The sequence below is a fragment of the Melospiza melodia genome, chromosome 1 (assembly GCF_035770615.1).
Source record: "Melospiza melodia melodia isolate bMelMel2 chromosome 1, bMelMel2.pri, whole genome shotgun sequence".
Classification (NCBI taxonomy): Eukaryota; Metazoa; Chordata; class Aves; order Passeriformes; family Passerellidae; genus Melospiza; species Melospiza melodia.
In genome coordinates this window covers 157076677-157096154 of record NC_086194.1, presented here as the reverse complement: position 1 = coordinate 157096154, position 19478 = coordinate 157076677, and the positions used below count along the sequence as shown (strand labels likewise).

Here is a 19478-nt window from a genome sequence, read left to right as displayed (position 1 = left end):
GGAAAAGCAGTGCACCCATAAAGCTATAAAATTAGCACAGGTTTTAAAGTGTATACTGGCAATACATACTCATCCCACAAAACAGATATTCAGCCGTTTATCAGTGTGACTGGGACTGGAGCATCTCTCCTACAAAGACAGGCTGAGAGTAGGGGCTGTTCAGCCTGGAGGAGAGGAGACCTCATAGCAGCCTTCCAGTACATTAAAGGCCCTGCAGGGATGGTGGAGAGGGACTCTTCATCCTGAACTTTAGTGATTAGAAAGGGTGAATGGCTTCAGACCGAAAAACAGTAGGTTTAGGTGTTAGGAAGGAGTCCTTAGCTGCGAGGGTGGTGGTATAACCGAGCAGGGTGCCCGAGGAGCCGGGGCTGCCCCGCTCCTGTCAGGTTCAAGGCCAGGGAGGACGGAGCTCTGAGCAACCCGGGCTGGGGGAAGGCGCCCCTGCCCGTGGCAGGGGGATTGGAATTAAATGATCTTTAAGTCACTTCCAACTCAAACTGTTCTATGATCTGACAGAGGGATGGTGGGAATGTGTGAATCTGCCTGGGGATTCAATCTCAAGAGCCCGCATGCTGGCTGACCTGCCGCACAGCCGCACTGGATTCCGCAAGCCAGGAAAACGCTCCGGCTCCCGAGCGAGATACTGAACGGAGAGCAGCGGTACAGGGGCGGCCCCAAGCCGGTCCAGCCCCGCCTGCCGCTGCCGCCCGCCGGCTGTGACGGCGCCGGGCGCCGGGAAGCGCTTCCGCCGGCAGATCCGGGGCACGGCCCGAGTGCGGCGGGACCGGCGCGTCCGGAGCAGCTGCCGGGCGGAGCGGGGCCGGGGAACGCTGCGAGGCCGGGGCACCGCTTCGCCCCGGGAGCCGGTGGGTCAGCGGAGGGAGGGGTGGCCGGGCGGGTACCGGAGCCCAGGGCTGCGGTTCTGTCTGCTGGAGCTGAGCAAAAACCTCTCTGTCGTGTTCCCCTTGGGACGGGTCGGGGCAGGGGCAGCGCACTGACCGCTCTGTGGGGAGGGAGATGCGTGAGGGGCACCCCCAGTTCCAGCGCCCGGTAAAGCTGCGGTGCCTCAGGGAGCCGTGTCTGCCCTGAGCCGGCCTCAGCTGTTGGACAAAACCGCGTACGGGGAGGAGTGGGATTGCCACCCTACAGAAGTTTGCTTTTGATCGTTCCATCATCACCTGTTGTGCAGCTTGCCCTGGTGTGACGGGTCGAGGCGGGAGATGTCGACTCCCCCCCTGGCCGGGGCAGGGATGCCGCCGGGCGCCTTCTCCGGGACCCAGGCTCAGGCTGCCCGCGAGGTGAACACGGCTTCGCTCTGCCGCATCGGCCAGGAGACCGTGCAGGACATCGTCTTCCGAACCATGGAAATATTCCAGCTACTGAGGAACATGCAGGTGAGAAACAACTATTCATACACCCAGCTTCCATGTTTTTATCACTGACGCACAGTATGTATAGACTCAGGAGACACCTTAGGATGTTTAGAAAACTCAGTCAAACTGCTCTGAAAAAGAGAATTTGTTCAAGAAGTGAGTGCTACTCTTAATATATTTGTTTAGTCCTGTACATTAAGTGAAATTCAGAAATGCTGAATTGTCATTGCCCTCCCAATAAAAAAACCTCTCAATATGCTTAGTAACTGTGTTTTCTTTTATGTACAATGACGTCTGTTCTTATGTCAGTTATGTTTCTCTGCTTATGTTAACATACGGGGAGTAAATTTAGAGGAATTTTCATTGATCTTTTTCTCTAATATTTTTCACCTAAAACTTTTTTTTTTTTGTTAGTAAAAACAACATAATCCTTATTTGGGTCTACTTACTGAGAAAACATACAAATTTCTGTTGTGTTTTCACTGTGAAGAGTACAAGATAAATAATCATTCCCATTCTTTCTGTATTTTCATAACTCTTGTGTCACTGAATTGAATGACCTGGGGTTGAGACAAAAAATCTCAACCCCAGTCACAATGGTGTCATATTTAAGCATTGTGAAGACACTCACTGAAAAGTCAGAGGGATTGATGATGACCAAAAGTGTAGAAGACATGAAGGTGTTTGACAGCAGTGATTGAGCACATCAAATATGTAATTTTGCTACTAAAGAAAATAAAAAATTCAGTGATTGCTATAAGAAAAGTGTGATTATCTTATTCTAAAACATACAAAAACCTGTCTGATATCTTTATTCATTTCATATGACATAAACTTTAATTTTTTAATGTTTTGGTTCTCTAAGTTACCAAATGGTGTTACTTATCATACTGCAACATATCAAGACAGACTGGCAAAGCTGCAGGAACATCTCCGCCAGCTATCAATACTCTTCAGAAAACTGAGATTAGTCTATGACAAATGTAATGAAAACTGTGCTGGGCTCGATCCTGTTCCCATAGAAGTAAGTATCTTTATTTATGTATAAATTCTAAATCACAATAACCACTCTGGATAGCAAATCATCCATCTTCCTCAGTTGCAGGAGACTCGTAACAGGTTTCAATGATACTGGAATTATTCAGTGGACTGAATTCTGTTTATTAATTAGAGTTTGTTGAAAGATTGTGCAACTTAGTGTCTAGTTGACATGGTGTTCTGTCATAAGTTGGACTTGGTCTCAGAGGTCTTTTCCAGCCTAATTGATTCTGTGATTCTAAGAAAGCAGACTTAATTTAAAATTTTAACTTTTTTTCCCCTCTGACTTCTTGGTACTTCCATCGATTTGTTTCCCCTAGGGGAAAAAAGAGGATCAGGGCAAATTTTTTACAAGTGGAAAAAAGTGGTAAAAAGCCTGCTTCAAGCTCTCACCTGTCAGCCTGGCTCCTGAGAAATAAGTATTACATACTTTATCTAGCCAATAGTCTGTGCCTCCATAGTTCCCTCACTCAGCCATTCCTAACCTGTTGGGCAGTGTGAACCAAACTTAAATGTGCTGTGGTGGTAGAAAAGTTACAACATAAAACTTCCAGGGGGGAGGATTTGCCAAAGTTTTTCTTAATAATACTGCTGTCATTCATAAAATCTTAAATGTCATCTTCCTCATAAGTTGTTTTGAATTTCTAGTAATATAACCCTAGGTTTTGTTATAATTTGAATTGTTCCTGCTCTGTATTACCCAGAACGTTGAAATTCTTTAATTACTGACTCTGGATTCTGAGGCAACTTTATTAATGGACTTCTGATTGAATTTTAATCATACAGGCATTATATTTGAAGTGTGAGTCTCTTAACTGAATAGGAGTAAAGAAATGAAGTCCATTCTGTACAGTCCATTTTAGACTGCTGTTTCAGTTTACAGTTGCTGACTTTTGACAAGGGTTTCAGAAAAATGTATTTGGAAACCTGACAGCAAGCAGGGGAATAAGTTAGTTTTCCCATTTAAGAAAATAAAACCTGTTTTCACAGTGTCTTGAACTTGTGTCCTCTTTAAAAGCTTTTCATGTGTCTTATTTTCCCTTATAACAATGGAATGATGTGGCATTTGGTTTGTTTTTTTCTATAACTTTTCACATTTTTTTCCCATTATCAGGATGGAAAAGAATCTCCATAGAGAAAATAAGTAGTCACTTCAGGCATTTTAAATGCAAGGTTTCACTGATAACTTAGTCACAGCAGAATTTTTTATTGATAGTTGGGTTTTTTTTTTCAATCTTCTCAGTCTCTTCTTCTCTGAACTTAGTAGATGCCTGCCTCCTCATGTTTTTATTGGTTAGAGTGAATGACAGTGACACACCATTCCTCCTGGATCAGTTTTCTTAAATTCTTTTTCCAGTAGTTCAATAATAGTCTCAATTGTATTATTTAGTGGCTGATATTCTAACCATGTCTTTACAGAATATCAACAAAACTATTTTTTTTTGCACAGTCAAGAGAAGTCTATACCTACTAGTATTGCTTATTCTATTTTTATTGATATAAATGTTTTCATAATTTTTGGTAATGTGTACTGATGTGTAATAAGTATTGTTAACTTTTTGTTAACCAACATAGCAAGGCATGAGATAATTGTGAAGGAGATCTGCCTACAAAGATTAAATTTCCTGCTTTTTTGTGTATTAGGTATAGTTCAGCTTTTCTTGGTAGGTTTGTTTTTTGTTTAGTTTTTTTTTTATCTGTCATCTTTTCTGAAAGATAGGGAGGCTTTAAAGAAATGTTCTTCTTTGAGTGCTACTTTATTTTTCCATCAGAGAGTTTTTTCCACGAGCATATAGCAGCCCTGCTACTTCTTCTTTATGGCCTACAAATGTAGTAAGTGGTGAACATTTGCCACTTTTTCACAGCATTGTTTAATGTGGTAGCTTTTGTCCATTCTGCTAAGCTTAATAAGAATGGCTGCAAACATTTTTGTATAGAAGGAAATTACATTTTTAGTGGTATAAATCAAAGTAAGTTTTCCATCAGAGGCTGGAGGCACTGAACACTTTGTAATATTGCACCCCAACCTAAGTATGAAGTTCATATGCACTTGATGAGCAACTTGCTCCCAGGCTTTTAAAATAATGTCTTCTTGCTCACTTTTATCAATATCAGTCTTCCATTTGTCTGTAATATGTTTGTGAACATGGATGTACTTTTGCATAGTACAGGACAGAAAAAACAATGTCAGACTATGGACTTTGTGGAGGTGTTGTCCTTTAAGAAATTGTTAGTAGCTTGGGAGTGTTCTGACGCAGAAACAAGTCTTTGTTTTGTATCTAGTATGTTTCTTTTAGATCTGTTTTTTTAGGAAGAAAACATACAGTAGTATTCACTTAAAAATTTTTTGTCAAGGAATTTTGGCTTTGTCCAAGCTTTAGAAAAAAGACAGTGCACTGTGATACTCTCCAGCCTAAACCAAACTGTGCTTCTGTGTGTCTGAGGAGACCATGGTGAGAAATACTTACAGAAAAACTCATTTTAGGTAACTGTGGGCCTGGTCTTAAGAGCAGCCAAACAGAGGCTCATTAAAACAGCAAATCATAACTAGAGTATTAGCCAAGTAGCTGTGTATAGCCAGTCATATTTATGTTCAGGATATCACTAAAATGACTTATCATAACGAGAACTTTATGTTTGTGGTTTTATTTCTTAGTGTGGAATAGTGAATTTTAAAACCCCAATCTGCAGAATTCAGCTATAAGGATTATCTATGACAAACATCTTAAAATGGAAGGACTGGCATCTGCCTGCAGTTACAAAATTTCTTTGGTCAAGGCTTGGTAATGTCTGAGATTGTGTCTTTTGGAAGTCATTGTTTACCTGGAGAACCAACTGAGGTCATTGCAAGGCCTTTAGGTTTGAGGTGACAAGCAGGCTTCTCTTCACTTTTTCTTGGGTAGTTAGAACCTGTGGAGAAAATGGTAGTACCATATGTATTTCTTGGATTTGAGTATTTGAGTTTTTTTCTTCTTTTCTTTTTTTCCCTTTTTTTTCTGTTTTTTTTTTGTTTTTTTTTTTTTAACTAAAGCTGATGTTTCTTGTCTTCACAGCAACTTATTCCATATGTTGAAGAAGATGGCTCCAAGCATGATGATCGTGGTGCTGCAAGTCAGCTTCGTTTTGCTAGCGAAGAGAGAAGGGAAATCATGGAAGTTAATAAGGTAACAAAGTTGAAATTAATTTGCATAAACTGAGAAATGTCATTTTCACATCATAAAGCCTAAATTTCTAGATTGCTGTCCTAAATACGGAATGTGTGATGACTGCCATGAAAACTGGAAATAAAGGCTTTTTATTTATGAATATTTCAGTATTGACCTTTTAGTTAACTATTTTTTAGCTGTACCTCTGGCTGTAGAGTTTCGTAACAATTGGGTTTTCTAACAATTCTAACTTGTGTCTCTTTTAAAACTGACATTTGTTTTTATGAATACAGTGTGTTGTGTTTATGTGTTACCCACTAGATATTGACAGTACAAACTGAGCTAAGGTGCCCATTGAACTAATTTATCTTAAAAACTTACCTTAGGTGTAAAAATAATTGAACACCAGATGTAAATATTTTTACAATTATGTGAATTGGTAAAGAACTTTCAGGGCTACCTTCTGGATTTTGACAGTTTGAGGAAGACTGTTCCTTTTGTAAAGAGGAACATTTACTGAATCTTGGCACATTCAGGAAAAATGTACTATGAATTATAAAAGTTAAATGAGTTAAAATGTTAAATTTTCAGTTTGAGTGGCATTGTGCAACTGGGTACAATTAGTGAAGAGGGGTTCAAATCTAAAAATAATTATGCTGTAGTAAAAGCTAATGTAATACAGAGATTAAAAATACATAGTTTTAGCAGACCACAATTTTGAACATTGTTTCTTCAATCTGTAAAATACAAAGATAGAATTAAATACATATTTCTATAGCTGTAATATATGCAAATGCTCATTAAGAAGGAGTTATAATCTACAAAAATAACCGAACAAAAGAAATAAATGGATAAAATATTTATTTATGGAATGAATAATTGATGGATTTTCAGCTTTTAAAATATTTCCAATGTTTTAATTTGTCTTCCACAATCATACATGTATTGAATTTTTCATAACCCATTTATTTAGAAAAATGCATGTGTATTGTACAGGAAAGAATGAGGACTGTGTGAATTTAGAGAAATGAAGTTGTCAGCTCTCCTGTTGTAATCTTTCTCTTCACTGCTGATGTAGCAGGGTTGAATATATTATATTGTATGTAATGTTGTACTGTGAATTAATGCACATTTATTTGCAATCTTTAGGTATTAATAAGCTTAACTGTCCATATTTGCTGTGGTTTTAATAGTTCTGTGACATGGTTTTGCCCTTGTTGTTGTACTTGTATGCTAATATGGTTTTAAACCTCCTTGGTGTGATCTTGTGAAAATAATTTCATAAATTTTTATGAAGAGTTCTCAACCTTAAGAAGGTTGATGGTGTTGCAGGACCATTGGTAGCAAACTGGTAATTGAGAATGCATTGAAATGTTCATGTAAATATAGGGTGAAATCCTGTATTTATACTTAAATGCCTAGACCTAATTTCCAGATTTTCCTCAGGAAATCTTCACAAGATAGTTGAACTTTCTCTAGTATTCTTGTGGACAAGTATTAGTAACTGCAGCAAAAGAAAGTTAAACTTCTTGTTTTTTGAAAGTTCAGTGATTTTTTTCTTTTGTCTCCCTCCAGTTGTATAAGCACATCTATTACCATTTTCAAAGTTCAAATTTTAATACATTACAGACTAGGTAACGCTTTTATGACTAGAAATATATAAATCCTTTTTTTTTTTTTTTTTTTTTTTTTTTTTTTTCCTGCAAAGAAAAGGTACTAGAATCAGATAATTGGCCTAATTTCTAACACTGGCTGCTGGGTTCAAGGAGGGCTTGCTCTGGTTCCTAGCTGGCACATCTGACAGCTCTTCAGGCCTCTCTAGTGTGTAATGTCTACCTCCAACTCAATTTGATGAATAAATTTTAGGAAAATTTCAGTGATACAGAATGTTGATGAGAATTCTGTGACAGAGAAACCAACATGGTAGTTAAATAAGCTTTTTATATTCTTGACAAAATCTTCCTTCAGCTCCTTGTCCTATTCTCACCTAATCCTTTTTCCTTCGATAAGCATTATTTTTTTCAGTCTTACATGTTATTGGTACCAAAAAATCACTGTTGCAATAACCCAGGACTTTGCCACTATTGTGATATTTGAATTAATTCTTACACTGCCATGGATCTCTGAATTTTGCCCTTCTTGCTGTGATGCCCCAGCCAGTGTGATTTCTTTAGTCAAAGACACAAACTGCCCCACTGTGTGGAGTGCTGCCAAAACTAGTAATAGCTCTTATAAACCTTGTGGATCATATGTTCTCACATCAAAATCTCCTCATTCCATGAACCACTGACTGGAAAAACAGCAGCTTTCCTTTGCTACTGCAGGTGTCTGGGAAGGGAGCACCCTCAGCAGGAGGAGGAGGAGGAGGGGAGCATCAGGTGCTTCCTGTGCTCACCATCCCGTTCATGGGGCAGGAGAACCTGATGATGTAACAGAGTTCCTAAAAACTGCAGGAGCTTTTCATCTTGGTTTACTGTGACACCTTTTTACTCAGTTATTCTGCTATTTTGGGACATTTTAGGTCAGAAAGTCGAATGTGCTGACCTTGGCTATGTAAGTACTTGTCTGTTAATTTAAAATATAGATTAGTTTACAAGGCAATGAATTTCTGTCCTAGCAATCCAGTAGTAATTAGCAACTGTAGGTTTAAATAAAACCTATTAAGCTTTATAGCACAAGGGAGTTTTGCCCACAGTAAGAAGCTTCTACCATTATTACAAAACAAACCATTTCTCGAGCACTGGCTACCTCTATCTGTCTTAAACAATTCTCTCCTGCAGTTCCCAAAAATGTATCTTATTCTTTTTTATCTGTATATGTTTTCAGGGCTTATAAATCGTTGAGGTGGTTGAATTTTTCGGAATAAATTACTGTTCCAGAATCAGTTTAGCACTTGAATTGGTCTTTTAGTACATGTCTTGATCCAGTTTTCATTGAAATTAATCTATTTGCAGCAAGTGGAAGATGTTCCCAAGATTTCCTCTCCTGCTCATGTTTTTCAAGTGTTTAATATTCTGTCTCTTAAGTTTTTTATCTTTAAAGTATAGAATGATCAGTATTATTTTCAAGATGTCAGGCTCACCTTCAGTCTGTGGTCTTGTAGTACATTTGACAGGACTTGAAACAGAAATACCAAATCAAAATTTGAGAATTATTTATTCTGTTTTGCTGCCCTATCAATGGTTTTCTTTAGTGCTCACTTTTAGAAATGCAGCAAGTACAGCTTAGGTTTCATTCATGCTGTAAGTCTGGTTTCAATGAAGCACTTAGGAAAACCCTCACATAATGAGTAGTGTAGGTACATTTGGGTGAAAACAAAGCAAAATAGCATTTGGGCATTCCAGGTAGCCCTTAGAAAACAATTGTATTTGATATTCTTAACTAATGTTTGTTAAGTGTTTAACAGTGATCTTGCTAAGGAGAAAAAGACAATCTACGTGACAGACTTTTAAGTTAAGCTTAAGTAACAAGTTTAGCTCTGGGCTTTTTTTTGGTAGCACAGTTGTGCCTGGCAGCTGATGCTGTTTAGGACTATGAAGAAAACCTAAATTCCTTTTAAACCACCTTTCAGAGTATTTGCATTTATTTTAATTGGTTTGATATGTGCAGAGTCCTTTTTCACCCAAAATATGAGTGTGCATGAAGGAACGCTTTGGAGAGAGGGGGAGAATTAGTTACTTGGACACCTTCTGGGCAGATTAATCTGCACTGGAGACAACTCCATGAATTTTTGAGTACCAAACTGACTCTCTGCAATGATAGAACCAGAGGAATTTTGGCTCAGTGGGAGGTCTGGAGATTATCTGGTTCAGCCCCCGGCCCAAGACAGGGTCAACCAGCAAAATTAGATCCAGCTTCTCCAAGTCATGTCCATGCTCCAGCATTTCAAATACCTGTAAGGATTGAAATTCTGTCTTTTCTGGGCCCTTCTTAATGGTTGACTTTTACTGTGAAAATTTTCCTAATGTTACATTGGAATTTTTTTTTGTCGTAACTTGTCTATTCACTGTCCCTCATCCTTTTGCTCTGTATACTCAAGAAGAGTCCAGCTTTCTCTTTTCTGTGAGCTTCATTAGGTGGCTGAAGATAGCACTGTGATCCTTCCCTCTGGCCTTCTCTGCTTAAGATTGAACAAACACAGCTTTAATCATTGTGGTGGCCCCCCACTGGGCATTATCCGGTATGACAGAGCTTTGTGTTGATCCCTAAATTGGTCAGTCATTCTCCAGAGCCAAACAGAGGAGAGTATGAGAGGTACTCACCTGACCTGAGAGGTACACTTTTGCTAATATAGGGCAGAGGGCAGTTTGTCTTCCTTGTTGCAAAAAAGATCTGCTGATGACTCCTGTTAAACTTGTTAGAAAGTATCTAAAAGGACCTCAGATCCCTTTCTGCAAATTTCATTTCTATTCAGTCAGCCCTCTGCCTGTGCTGTTGTATGAGTTTATTCTGTGTGCAGATGTAGGATGTTGCTTTAATTGAAGTTCCTGAGATAGGTGTTGGCCTGCCTTTCCCACCTGAAGAGGCTCCTCTGAATCCAGTATGCCACCACTGAGTATATTTTGGCATTGCCCATCAATTTGATAACTTTGATATGGTGATTAGGTCATTAAGTGTGATTGGTCATTAATGAGGATATTAAGAATATTCACCTGAGTATCAATATGAGAAGCTTCAAGGGTGACCAACTAGCACTTGATCTTAATACTGATGATCCCAGCATTTAGAATCCCATAGTCCTGCCAGTTTTCCATCAACCCAGTAATTCACCTATCCAAACCACATCTCTCCAGTTTGCTCAAAGGCAATGCGAGGCTGTGTCAAAGGCTTGACCTATTAATGATTTTACTTTATGGAAGTGAAGAAAATCTCCTGCTCTCCCCATGCCACACAGCCAGTCATTTCTCAATAGAAGGGCTGTCATGTTGGTCAGGCACAAGGCATCTGTAGCAAATCCAGTGTGGCTGTTCCCAGTCACCTTATCATGTGTGTCTGGATATGACTTTCTGAAGGATTTGCTGCACAGTCTTTCTGGAGTCAAGAGTTAGGCTGAGTAGCCTGTGGTTTTCTGGATCCCCCTCGCTGTCTTTCTTGGAAATGAGCTGAAATGTTTCCTTTTTCATCAGGAGCATATCCCCCCTCTCCAGTAGAAAATTAAGTAGAGTGGTCTTGTTATGTCATAAACCAGCTTTCTCAGGACTCAGATGTATTTTTATTCCAGATCATAAATTATTTCCTTTTGAGTTTTGTATAAAATGTTGCACACAAATTTTTTCACATTGTATCCATATCAAAACCATATCAAACTTACAAAGTTGAAAAAAGTTAGGAAAAGGTGGGCATAAAGCTGCCTATAAAATCCCAACTGTCCCCTTTTGTCCTCATATAGATGTATATTATACAACCTTTATTGCATTACCACATTTGGTTCCTTTTCCCCCCTTCCCACTTTCTATTCTGCAAGAGTTCTTTGAGCTATTCTGCTTTTGTGGCAGACTAGGCAATATTTAGATTGAATCAGTATTGTAGTAAATAAGATTATAAAAATCCTGGTTTGTGAATTGCCTGACTGGCATTAGGCTATGGAGTAAGCAGGGAATTTGGGAATGAGAAGGAAGGATTTATTGTGTGTAGTGAGTAGCTAACTAAGGCAGCTCTTAGGAGCTGAATTTTTTTTTCTCTGCCACGAATTATCTGTGGTAGTTGTTCATTCTTCCCCTTATGGCTCATGGTAGCTTTGAATATGTGGGAAGCTGTTAAAATACAAAATTTAGAGATGAACATGAATCTTAAATATCTTTGGACAAAGTTGGCAGCAGTGCAGTTTTATCTGTAGTGTTCATGTGACTGAGTTTGCCATCTGTAGCTGAGGATCATAGATCTGGGGGATTTTCATATAAAGAATGGGGATGTAACACTGAGGAGTGTGGTGGAGAAGCACCTTGGGGAATGAACAATTCCATTACAAGCTACAGAGCTTAGATGGTACTCAGTAAACAAGACCTCAGACCTCATTGTCAAACGATAAATAATTGGTATGAAGCAAACATCCATCTATTTGAATGAAGGTGGTTATTCCTCAGAACAACAGATCAGTGCATAAATACAATCCTGTCTGGGTCAATAGGTGAAAAGTATTGAGCTTGCAGCAGAGCACAGGTTGTCACTGGTGTTTCTGTTTCAGGAGCACAGGGTTACACATGCAGAAGGAGCAGTTTTCCTTTCAGCTGTCAGATGAGATGCAAGGCAGAAAATTCAGTCTCTCATTTCTGCTAAGTGTAGAACAGTCATGCCTGTGGGTGACATCAGGAAAAGCTGTAGATACTGGACAGTGAGTGTGTTAATGTTTAATTGCACAGCAGTTACTGTATTAGTGATGAATATATTTCATCCCTTTGGAAAAAATAAAAATAGATTGATATATGCATTTATTATGATGGAAAATGAGCCTTGGTATCAGTTGAGCAGCCATAAGTTAAGACTCTGCTTGACAGCTTTAAGAGAGTTCAACCAAAGTGTTGGGGGCACTTTTTCCATAATAATTTTTCCAGCTATGTGCATGTAACATATGCTATATGCATATAGCATTGTGATAGTTTCTTAACTAGCAAAGGAAAAAAGCAGGTTTTTCCACTTTCATACTTCAGAGATTTCATTATGAAGGATTCATTTAAAAAAAGAACAGAGTAAATGTCACCTTCCTATTACAAACATCGTGTTTCTGTAGGAATTTCTTGGGCTTGGCTTGCCTGGAAACACAGAGGCCACTGTCACCTTCATAAGGCCTTCAAGAATCACTTCCTACAGCAGTTCAATGGTCCAAAGGAGTAACATGAGTCTTGTGTCCAGCTCTGGGCTCCTCAGCGCAGGAAAGCCAGGGAACTGTTGGAGTGGCCTCAGAGGAGGGCTACAAAAATTATCAGAGGGATGGAACACTTCTCCTATGGGGAAAGGCTGAGAGTTGAGGCTGTTCAGTCTGAAGGAGAGAAGACACCAGGGGATCTTACAGAAGCCTTTCAGTACCTAAAGGAGCCTTATAAGAAAGATGGGAACAAACTTTTTAGCAGGGCCTGGTGTGGTAGGACACAAGGGGTAATGGCTTTGAACTAAAAGAAGTCCAATTTTGATGAAATATAAGGGAGACATTTTTTAGGCTGAGGGAGATAAAATACTTGTCCTGAGAGGTGGTAGATGCCCCATCCCTGGGAACATTCACAGTCAGGTTGTACTGGGCTGTGAGCAACCTGATTTAGTTGAAGATGTCCGTGATGATTGCAGGGTTGGACTGAATGACCTTTAAAGGTCCCTTCCAACCCAAACTGTTCCATGATTCCATACTCCTAGGAAAGAATGTGATCCAATTTCTCTATAGTAGACTCTTAATCAACAAAGTAATTTTTTAAAATTTTGCTAAGATTTATGCAAGTAAAAGTACTGTGGTTATTAATATTTAATGTTACACTGAGATACTGAGATGTCCTTCTGGCCTGTACTGTGGTAGATCTTGAATAGAGCAGGTAAAAACCACAGCTGGCACAGCATTCAGGAGAATGGTCTTCAATACAAGATTTTCAAGATAGAAACAGATCTTTTCTTGGTTTTTTTCTTAAGCAAAAGAAGACCCTGTACAACTTAGATGGGTACTGTTGATGTTTTTACAAGCACCACTTGGAATATGATCTTACTCTTCCATGGTGTTCACATTATTTCCTTTACCTGAATAAGGGATTTCTAACAAGTGGATTGAGTGCAGCATAATGACTCACAGGGATGTTTTTGTTTTAAAATTTGAAGGATACATGAGCTTAAACGAGGAGAGAGACAAGAACACTGTGCAAAGGAAGGTTTTGATACATCTCTGATTGTGAATTGGTCTAGACTGCACTGATTTCTAATGAAATGCAAGTGAAGCAAAAAGGACTTTAGGTAAAAAATGGATTTCAGTCAAAGTTGAAATTACCATGTCCTACTGAACCCAAATCTGTATGAAACATGGCAGGTTCTTTATGGCAGCTTTTCTTCCTTGAAAGACAGCTGTTTCCTGGATCTTTGTTATGGTTCTCCCACCTCATTTCATTTATGTGGGTTTTGTGCTTCAGTAAATGTTTTCATAAATGACCTACCCAACCTAAGCCAGCTGAGGTCTCGTTGGTTACTGGGAAGTGCAGTCCTTGCCAGCCCCATCATGATGGCCATAATACTTGCAAGGTCAGTCAAAATGGTCCCCACTGAAAATTAATATCACCAAAGAAGACCCCCTAGGGTAGCTTTGCAGTCAGATCACTTTTCTGACAGGAAGGAACTAACAGAAACAGGCCTGAGAGATGTAACTTGAATTTAGGGCTCTTAAACTCATTATAAACTGCCTCATAGATTTTCCCTGTGCCATCTAAAAACAGTCAGAAGCAGAAGCATGTATGTAGGATGAAGTACTTTTTCTTGTTTCATACAACTGTTAATCCTGAGAAGCAGCCTAGAGTTCAACTAAGTCATTTCAACAGAAGGAGGAAAGAGTGGGAGACAACTTGCAAGCAATCTGTTCAAATGAAAATTTGTCACTGCTGCAAAAGCTGCTTAAAGATTTTGCCCATTTCCCAAGAAGACCATTTCACCTAGCTTTTCAAGGTTAGGCTTGAGTTGAGATGTTACTGGCTCAGCAAAGTCTTAAGCAGAGGCCAGCACTTCCAGTGGTGCAGAACATATTAATTATGTAGTACTTTGTGGTGTGGACCACTGCCTGTCAAAGATCAGTAACAAAGATCACTGTATGCATTTCAATTAGGAGACTGTGCTCTCTGAAGTAGATTTTTTTTCTCCTCTCTTTATTCTTTCAACAGCCTAGCAACCCAGGGATTGTGCTTCATCTTAGATGTTTTTTCTGATTCCAGAATAAGTAGAAGAGCTAAGAAATTAGCTCCTCACTAAAAATGAGGATCTAAAATTATCTTCAGATAAATAAACAAATTTATACTTCTTGTCCTTACAGATGCTTTGAAAACAAGTGAAATCCTGTCTAAATGTTCCCCTGTCTAGCAGCATCAGAGAAAGATCAAACAATTTACAGTGTCATAATGCTTTCACAAGAAAGGAAAACAGTATTACAGAATGAGTCTTTCAGGCATAGCTTACTCAAAGTTCATGTGAGTAACAGCATTTAACAGTACCATTAGACATGGATGGAGAGAGAAAACAGAGGTCAATGGTTCTTACTTCTGTCTGTGACTGCAGTTACCATCACCAATTGTTCAGCCTTCATTTCCATTGATGTGGGTTTTGAAATACCTTGAAATGGCATGGTATGAGGGAGTTACAGCTTGCATTAAACTGATAGTTTTGATGTAACAGTCACTGATTTCTTCAGGATTGGATGTTGGGATGGCAAACAGAATTATGTTTAAAAATGCCACAGGTATGAGCATGCTTGTTTATCTCATCCCTCTTGTGCTTTCTCAAGCATCAGGATTTTGCATTTATGACCTTTGGTAGGAAGACCCTTGCAATTCTGTCATTTCAGTGCTGTGGTAATTACATGCTGCTTAGCTTTCTCTCTTGTCTGTAGTTAGGAGGTGAATCTCTGCTCTATATTGTGAAGTCTTGCATCAGCAAATGGAAAAGAAAGAGGCATTAGATAAATGTGCATATTTTTCTTTAAAACACTTTTCAGCCTGTCAAATGCTTGGTTAGGAATTCCATGTTAGTGCACATGAACTGTCCTGCATGTTTTTGTATCCTTCTTGGGAGTCTAGATCTGAGTGTTATCTCTTCCAGTGTCCTGCAAAGTCTGTATTTAGGAATGTTTCCCTTACTATGGTCCCCATGTAATCTAAGCCTAATTACCATATTACTGCAGACTGGTTTTTACAGGTCTGAAGTGAATAGGCTTCCTTTTTTCCTCTGGACTTCTCTCCCAGCTGACCAGCTGGCAATTTAAAAATATTGTTGTGTTGACTGCATCAAAATTCAGGAGACTAATTTTCAGAGTATTGCTTCATTTTCTCTCTGTTTCAGTAACTTCAGTTGTGTTACTGATTTGAGTCATGCTTTTAATGCCTTTTGTGTAGTGCAAATAGAAAAAGTTACATCAAACCTGAAAGATTTTGTTCTGTTTTGATGGAAGCAAGTCTTTCCTGGGCTTTTACTTTACTTGGAACTCCGGACTTCCCTAATGAATAAATAGTTTGATCTCTGATGTTGGAAGGCTGACATCTTATCAAATCAGAATGAAATGAAAGACAAACTGGGCGCTGTTAACAACAACCTAACTTACTTTTTAACAGCTTTGATTTGAGCAGGAAAATGAATAAATGAAACAATAAATATGGGTATTATAGTGAAACATGAAAGTTTAGTGAAATTGTGTGATGTCTTGATGCCATGATCTTTCTTCTGTAGAGACATAATTTCTGAGTTTTGGCTATGCAACCAAATGAAAGCTAGTTTGCTGTTCTCCTATTCCTCCAAATGCTTCTGCAGTTTGCAAAAACAAATATATAATTTTTAAAAATTCAGCATGCTTGGGAAAACCTTTTTCAAGATAGGACTCTTAAAGCATTACAGTTGACCTACATAGTAGAAGGGCTGCAAAAGCTTAATTTATTTCACCTATACCCTGTGCTTTGTTCAAACTTATTGTTAATGCCTCATTTTTCTTGAAACCAAATTTATAAAACATATATTCACATAAATTTACCTTCTTCCCATATTTTTTCTTCCAGCTTAGGATGCTCTCTTTTAGACTTTTCAAAGTGAGGACCTATCCCCACAAGCCTCCAGCTTTTGAAGGTGTCAGGTGTTTTGATAAAAGGCTGCTGTGAAACAAACCAGCATTCCCCTCTAGCAATGGTCCTTAACTTTTGAGGCTTTCTTGTATTTTTAGAATGTGCTTTAAAGAGGATGTATTATCCCACTAATAGTGCTCACTGACAGCTGAGAAAAAGATTTATATGGCATTTCATAGTACTGTAACTTTTGTTGAATTTTTGAGTGCACTATTTGAACTGTTCACAAAAAAAACTTCTAATAAACTCTTCCCACAGAAACTGAAACAGAAGAATCAGCAGCTGAAGCAGATCATGGATCAGTTACGAAATCTTATTTGGGACATAAATGCCATGTTGGCAATGAGGAACTGAACAAGGAAAATCAATCTTTGTAACTGAAGAAGATACAAATCTGTTTGGATATACTTAACTTCCTTCTAAGAAGTAACATATTTTTCCACAATTATATTACAGTAATGTTTGAAAAGTCTCAAAGATTAAAATGTTGGGTTGTTTTCTAGTAATGTAAATGGTTTTGGGTTTGTTTTTATAGAAGATTCATTGTGTAAGTTTTACCTCTGTGATTCTGCTTACAGCCTCAGTAATTTACTGTAGTAGTTTGGATTCCTATGCAGAAAGGGGTTTTATAAATTAAGTGTTTCTGGATTTTCTTTCTAATACAATTAAAAATTATAAAAACATATGTTTATATGCAGTTTATTCTGTAGTGCAAATAGGCTCTACAGAGAGGAAAAGTTGCAAGACAGGAAAGTTACTCCAGAAAACTAGAGGGCTGAAATCAGCAATCAGATACTGCAATTCAGTCTGCAGTATTTTTTATATTATCTGCAGTGCAGAGAGAGCAGGACAATCCCCTCCCTTGCCCAGCTGGTGATGCTGTCCCTGATGCTCCCAGGACAGGGTTGGCCCTCCTGGCTGCCAGGGCACTGCTGGCTCATGTTCAATTTGCCATCCACCAGGACCCCCAGGTCCCTTTCCATGGCTCTGCTCTGGAGCCTCTCATTCCCCAGTCTGTACACACAGCCAGGGCTGCCCCATGCCAGGTGCAGAATCTGACACTTGCCCTTGTTAAACTTCACACAGTTGGAGATTGCCCAACCCTTTAATTTGTGGAGGTCTCTGCAGGGCCTTTCTGACCCCAAGGGAGTTGACAGCTCCTCCCAATTCAGTGTCATCCACAAACTTACTCAGTATTCCTTCCAGTCCTGCATTGAAGAGCACAGGGCCAAGGATGGAGTCCTGCAGGACCCCACTGGTGACAGTCACCAGTGTGATGTGCCCCATTCACTGTAAGGGACAGTCACCACTCTGATGTGTCCGTTCACTGTAAGGGACAGTCACCACTCTGATGTGCCCCATTCACTGGGACAGTCACCAGTCTGATGTGCCCATTCACTGTAAGGGACAGTCACCAGTCTGATGTGCCCGTTCACTGTAAGGGACAGTCACCACTCTGATGTGCCCATTCACTGTAACACTTTGTGCCCAACCCATCAGCCAGTTGCTTACATGTCATGTGACTCAGATATCCAGCTGTGTGCTGGACACTTTGTCCAGAAGGCTTCTGTGAGAGACAGTATCTGAAAGCTTTGCTGAAGTCCCAAAAGATCTCATCTGCTGGCTTTCCTAGATCACCTAGGCGGGTTTACTTGTTGTAGAAGGAAATCAGGTTCATCAAGTAGGACATCCCCTCATGAAGCCATGCTGGCTCTGAACAACTGTGACTGGTGGTGTATTTCTGTATTTATGGTTGGAATACTTTGGTTTTGTTTATCAGAATGCACTGAATAAAGACCTCATTAATCTTTTCCCTGTGGCTATCAATCCTAGTAAATTTGGAGTATATGAACAGTTCATTATTTTGAGTTAATCGTAAACCTCCATCTTTCTTTGTTCTAACTTTGTTGCTCCTCACAATTTTCATTTGCCCTGAAAGTAATATTGAAAAATTTTATTATCTACAAATACTACCAGTGTACTATGTCTCTTTCTTCAGATTAAAAGATACATAAAACAACAGTTTCAGTATAAATCCATAGGGCACTTTACTCTTAGTATTTGTCAGGTTGAAAACTAGCCATCCTCAGTATTTGCTTCTTGTGTATCACTTTTAACTCTTATTCCATGCCCAGCCAGACTCCATAGTAGTTTTGTGTGAAAAACTTGTTCAGGACCTCCTGAACTGTCCAGTTAAATGGTATCCTTTTAAAAGCTACCTTTTTTGCAGTCTAATGGTTTGATACTGAGTGCTTACTGATTTGAGATTCATGGATTTTAAAAGGTTACACTGATTTTCATAGAGTTATAGGCTGGTTTGTGTTGGAAGGGACCCTGAGGATCATCTTGTTCCAACACCTCTGCCACAGACAGGGTTGCTCAGAGACCCCTGCAGCCTCACCTTGAGCACTGCCATGGATGGGACATCTGCACCTTCTCTGGGCAACCTGTTCCAGTGTCTCACCACCCTCACAGGGGTTTTGTTGTTCTATCACTCTCTTTAATTCTGTTTTTTTAATAATTTCAAACCATTTGTCTACTCCTTGAGGTAAAAATCACTTGTAAGAGATCCTGGTTAACATTCTGTGACTTCCCTGAAAATAGGTACAACATAGTTGTCTTGTTTCTCTTTTCAAAGGCCATAAATATTAACAGATAAATGAGCATCCAGTCCTACAGTTGAAAATAAAGTGGTAAAAAAAGTTGATTTTGATTAGTGTACCTAGAGTTGAAAGTATGACAATACTCAGGTGTGAGTAGATGTCAAAACACCTTACAAATAAGATCTCTCTCTTTTCTCCCATGTGGCAAATGCAAGAGTAGATCTCTTACTCTGTGGCAAAGGCTGCAGCAGAATTGTTTGTTCCCTGTTTGGATTCACCACTATGGCAGATTTGCTGGTCAGAAATAATAGTTTTTTCTGCAGCTGTGAGTTGTAACTATTCCATATGCAAAACTTTTGAAAAAGAGATGACTGCAAGTAGAGATTTTTCTTTGTTGTTGGTTTAAAATGCAAATGCATTTATCTATTTGCATGCTGTAGTGGCAGCTTTCTGTTCAGTGCATGCATAAGCATGCAAGTAGTCTAGAAGAAGTATTTGAAGTGGATTCTGAAATGGCACCATCATCTTAATTATGTAAAA

At 39.1% G+C, this 19478-nt stretch overlaps 1 protein-coding gene across 1 annotated transcript; it reads left to right on the top strand.

Annotated features, from left to right (window-relative positions):
- Positions 1-769: 769 nt before the first annotated feature.
- Positions 770-18146, top strand: MED30 (mediator complex subunit 30). Its single transcript, XM_063173274.1, has 5 exons — positions 770-866; positions 1190-1394; positions 2239-2397; positions 5465-5575; positions 16594-18146. Exons 2-5 carry the CDS (start codon positions 1221-1223, stop codon positions 16687-16689), a joined length of 540 nt encoding a protein of 179 aa, XP_063029344.1. The 5' UTR covers positions 770-866; positions 1190-1220; the 3' UTR covers positions 16690-18146.
- The last annotated feature ends 1332 nt before the right edge of the window (positions 18147-19478 follow it).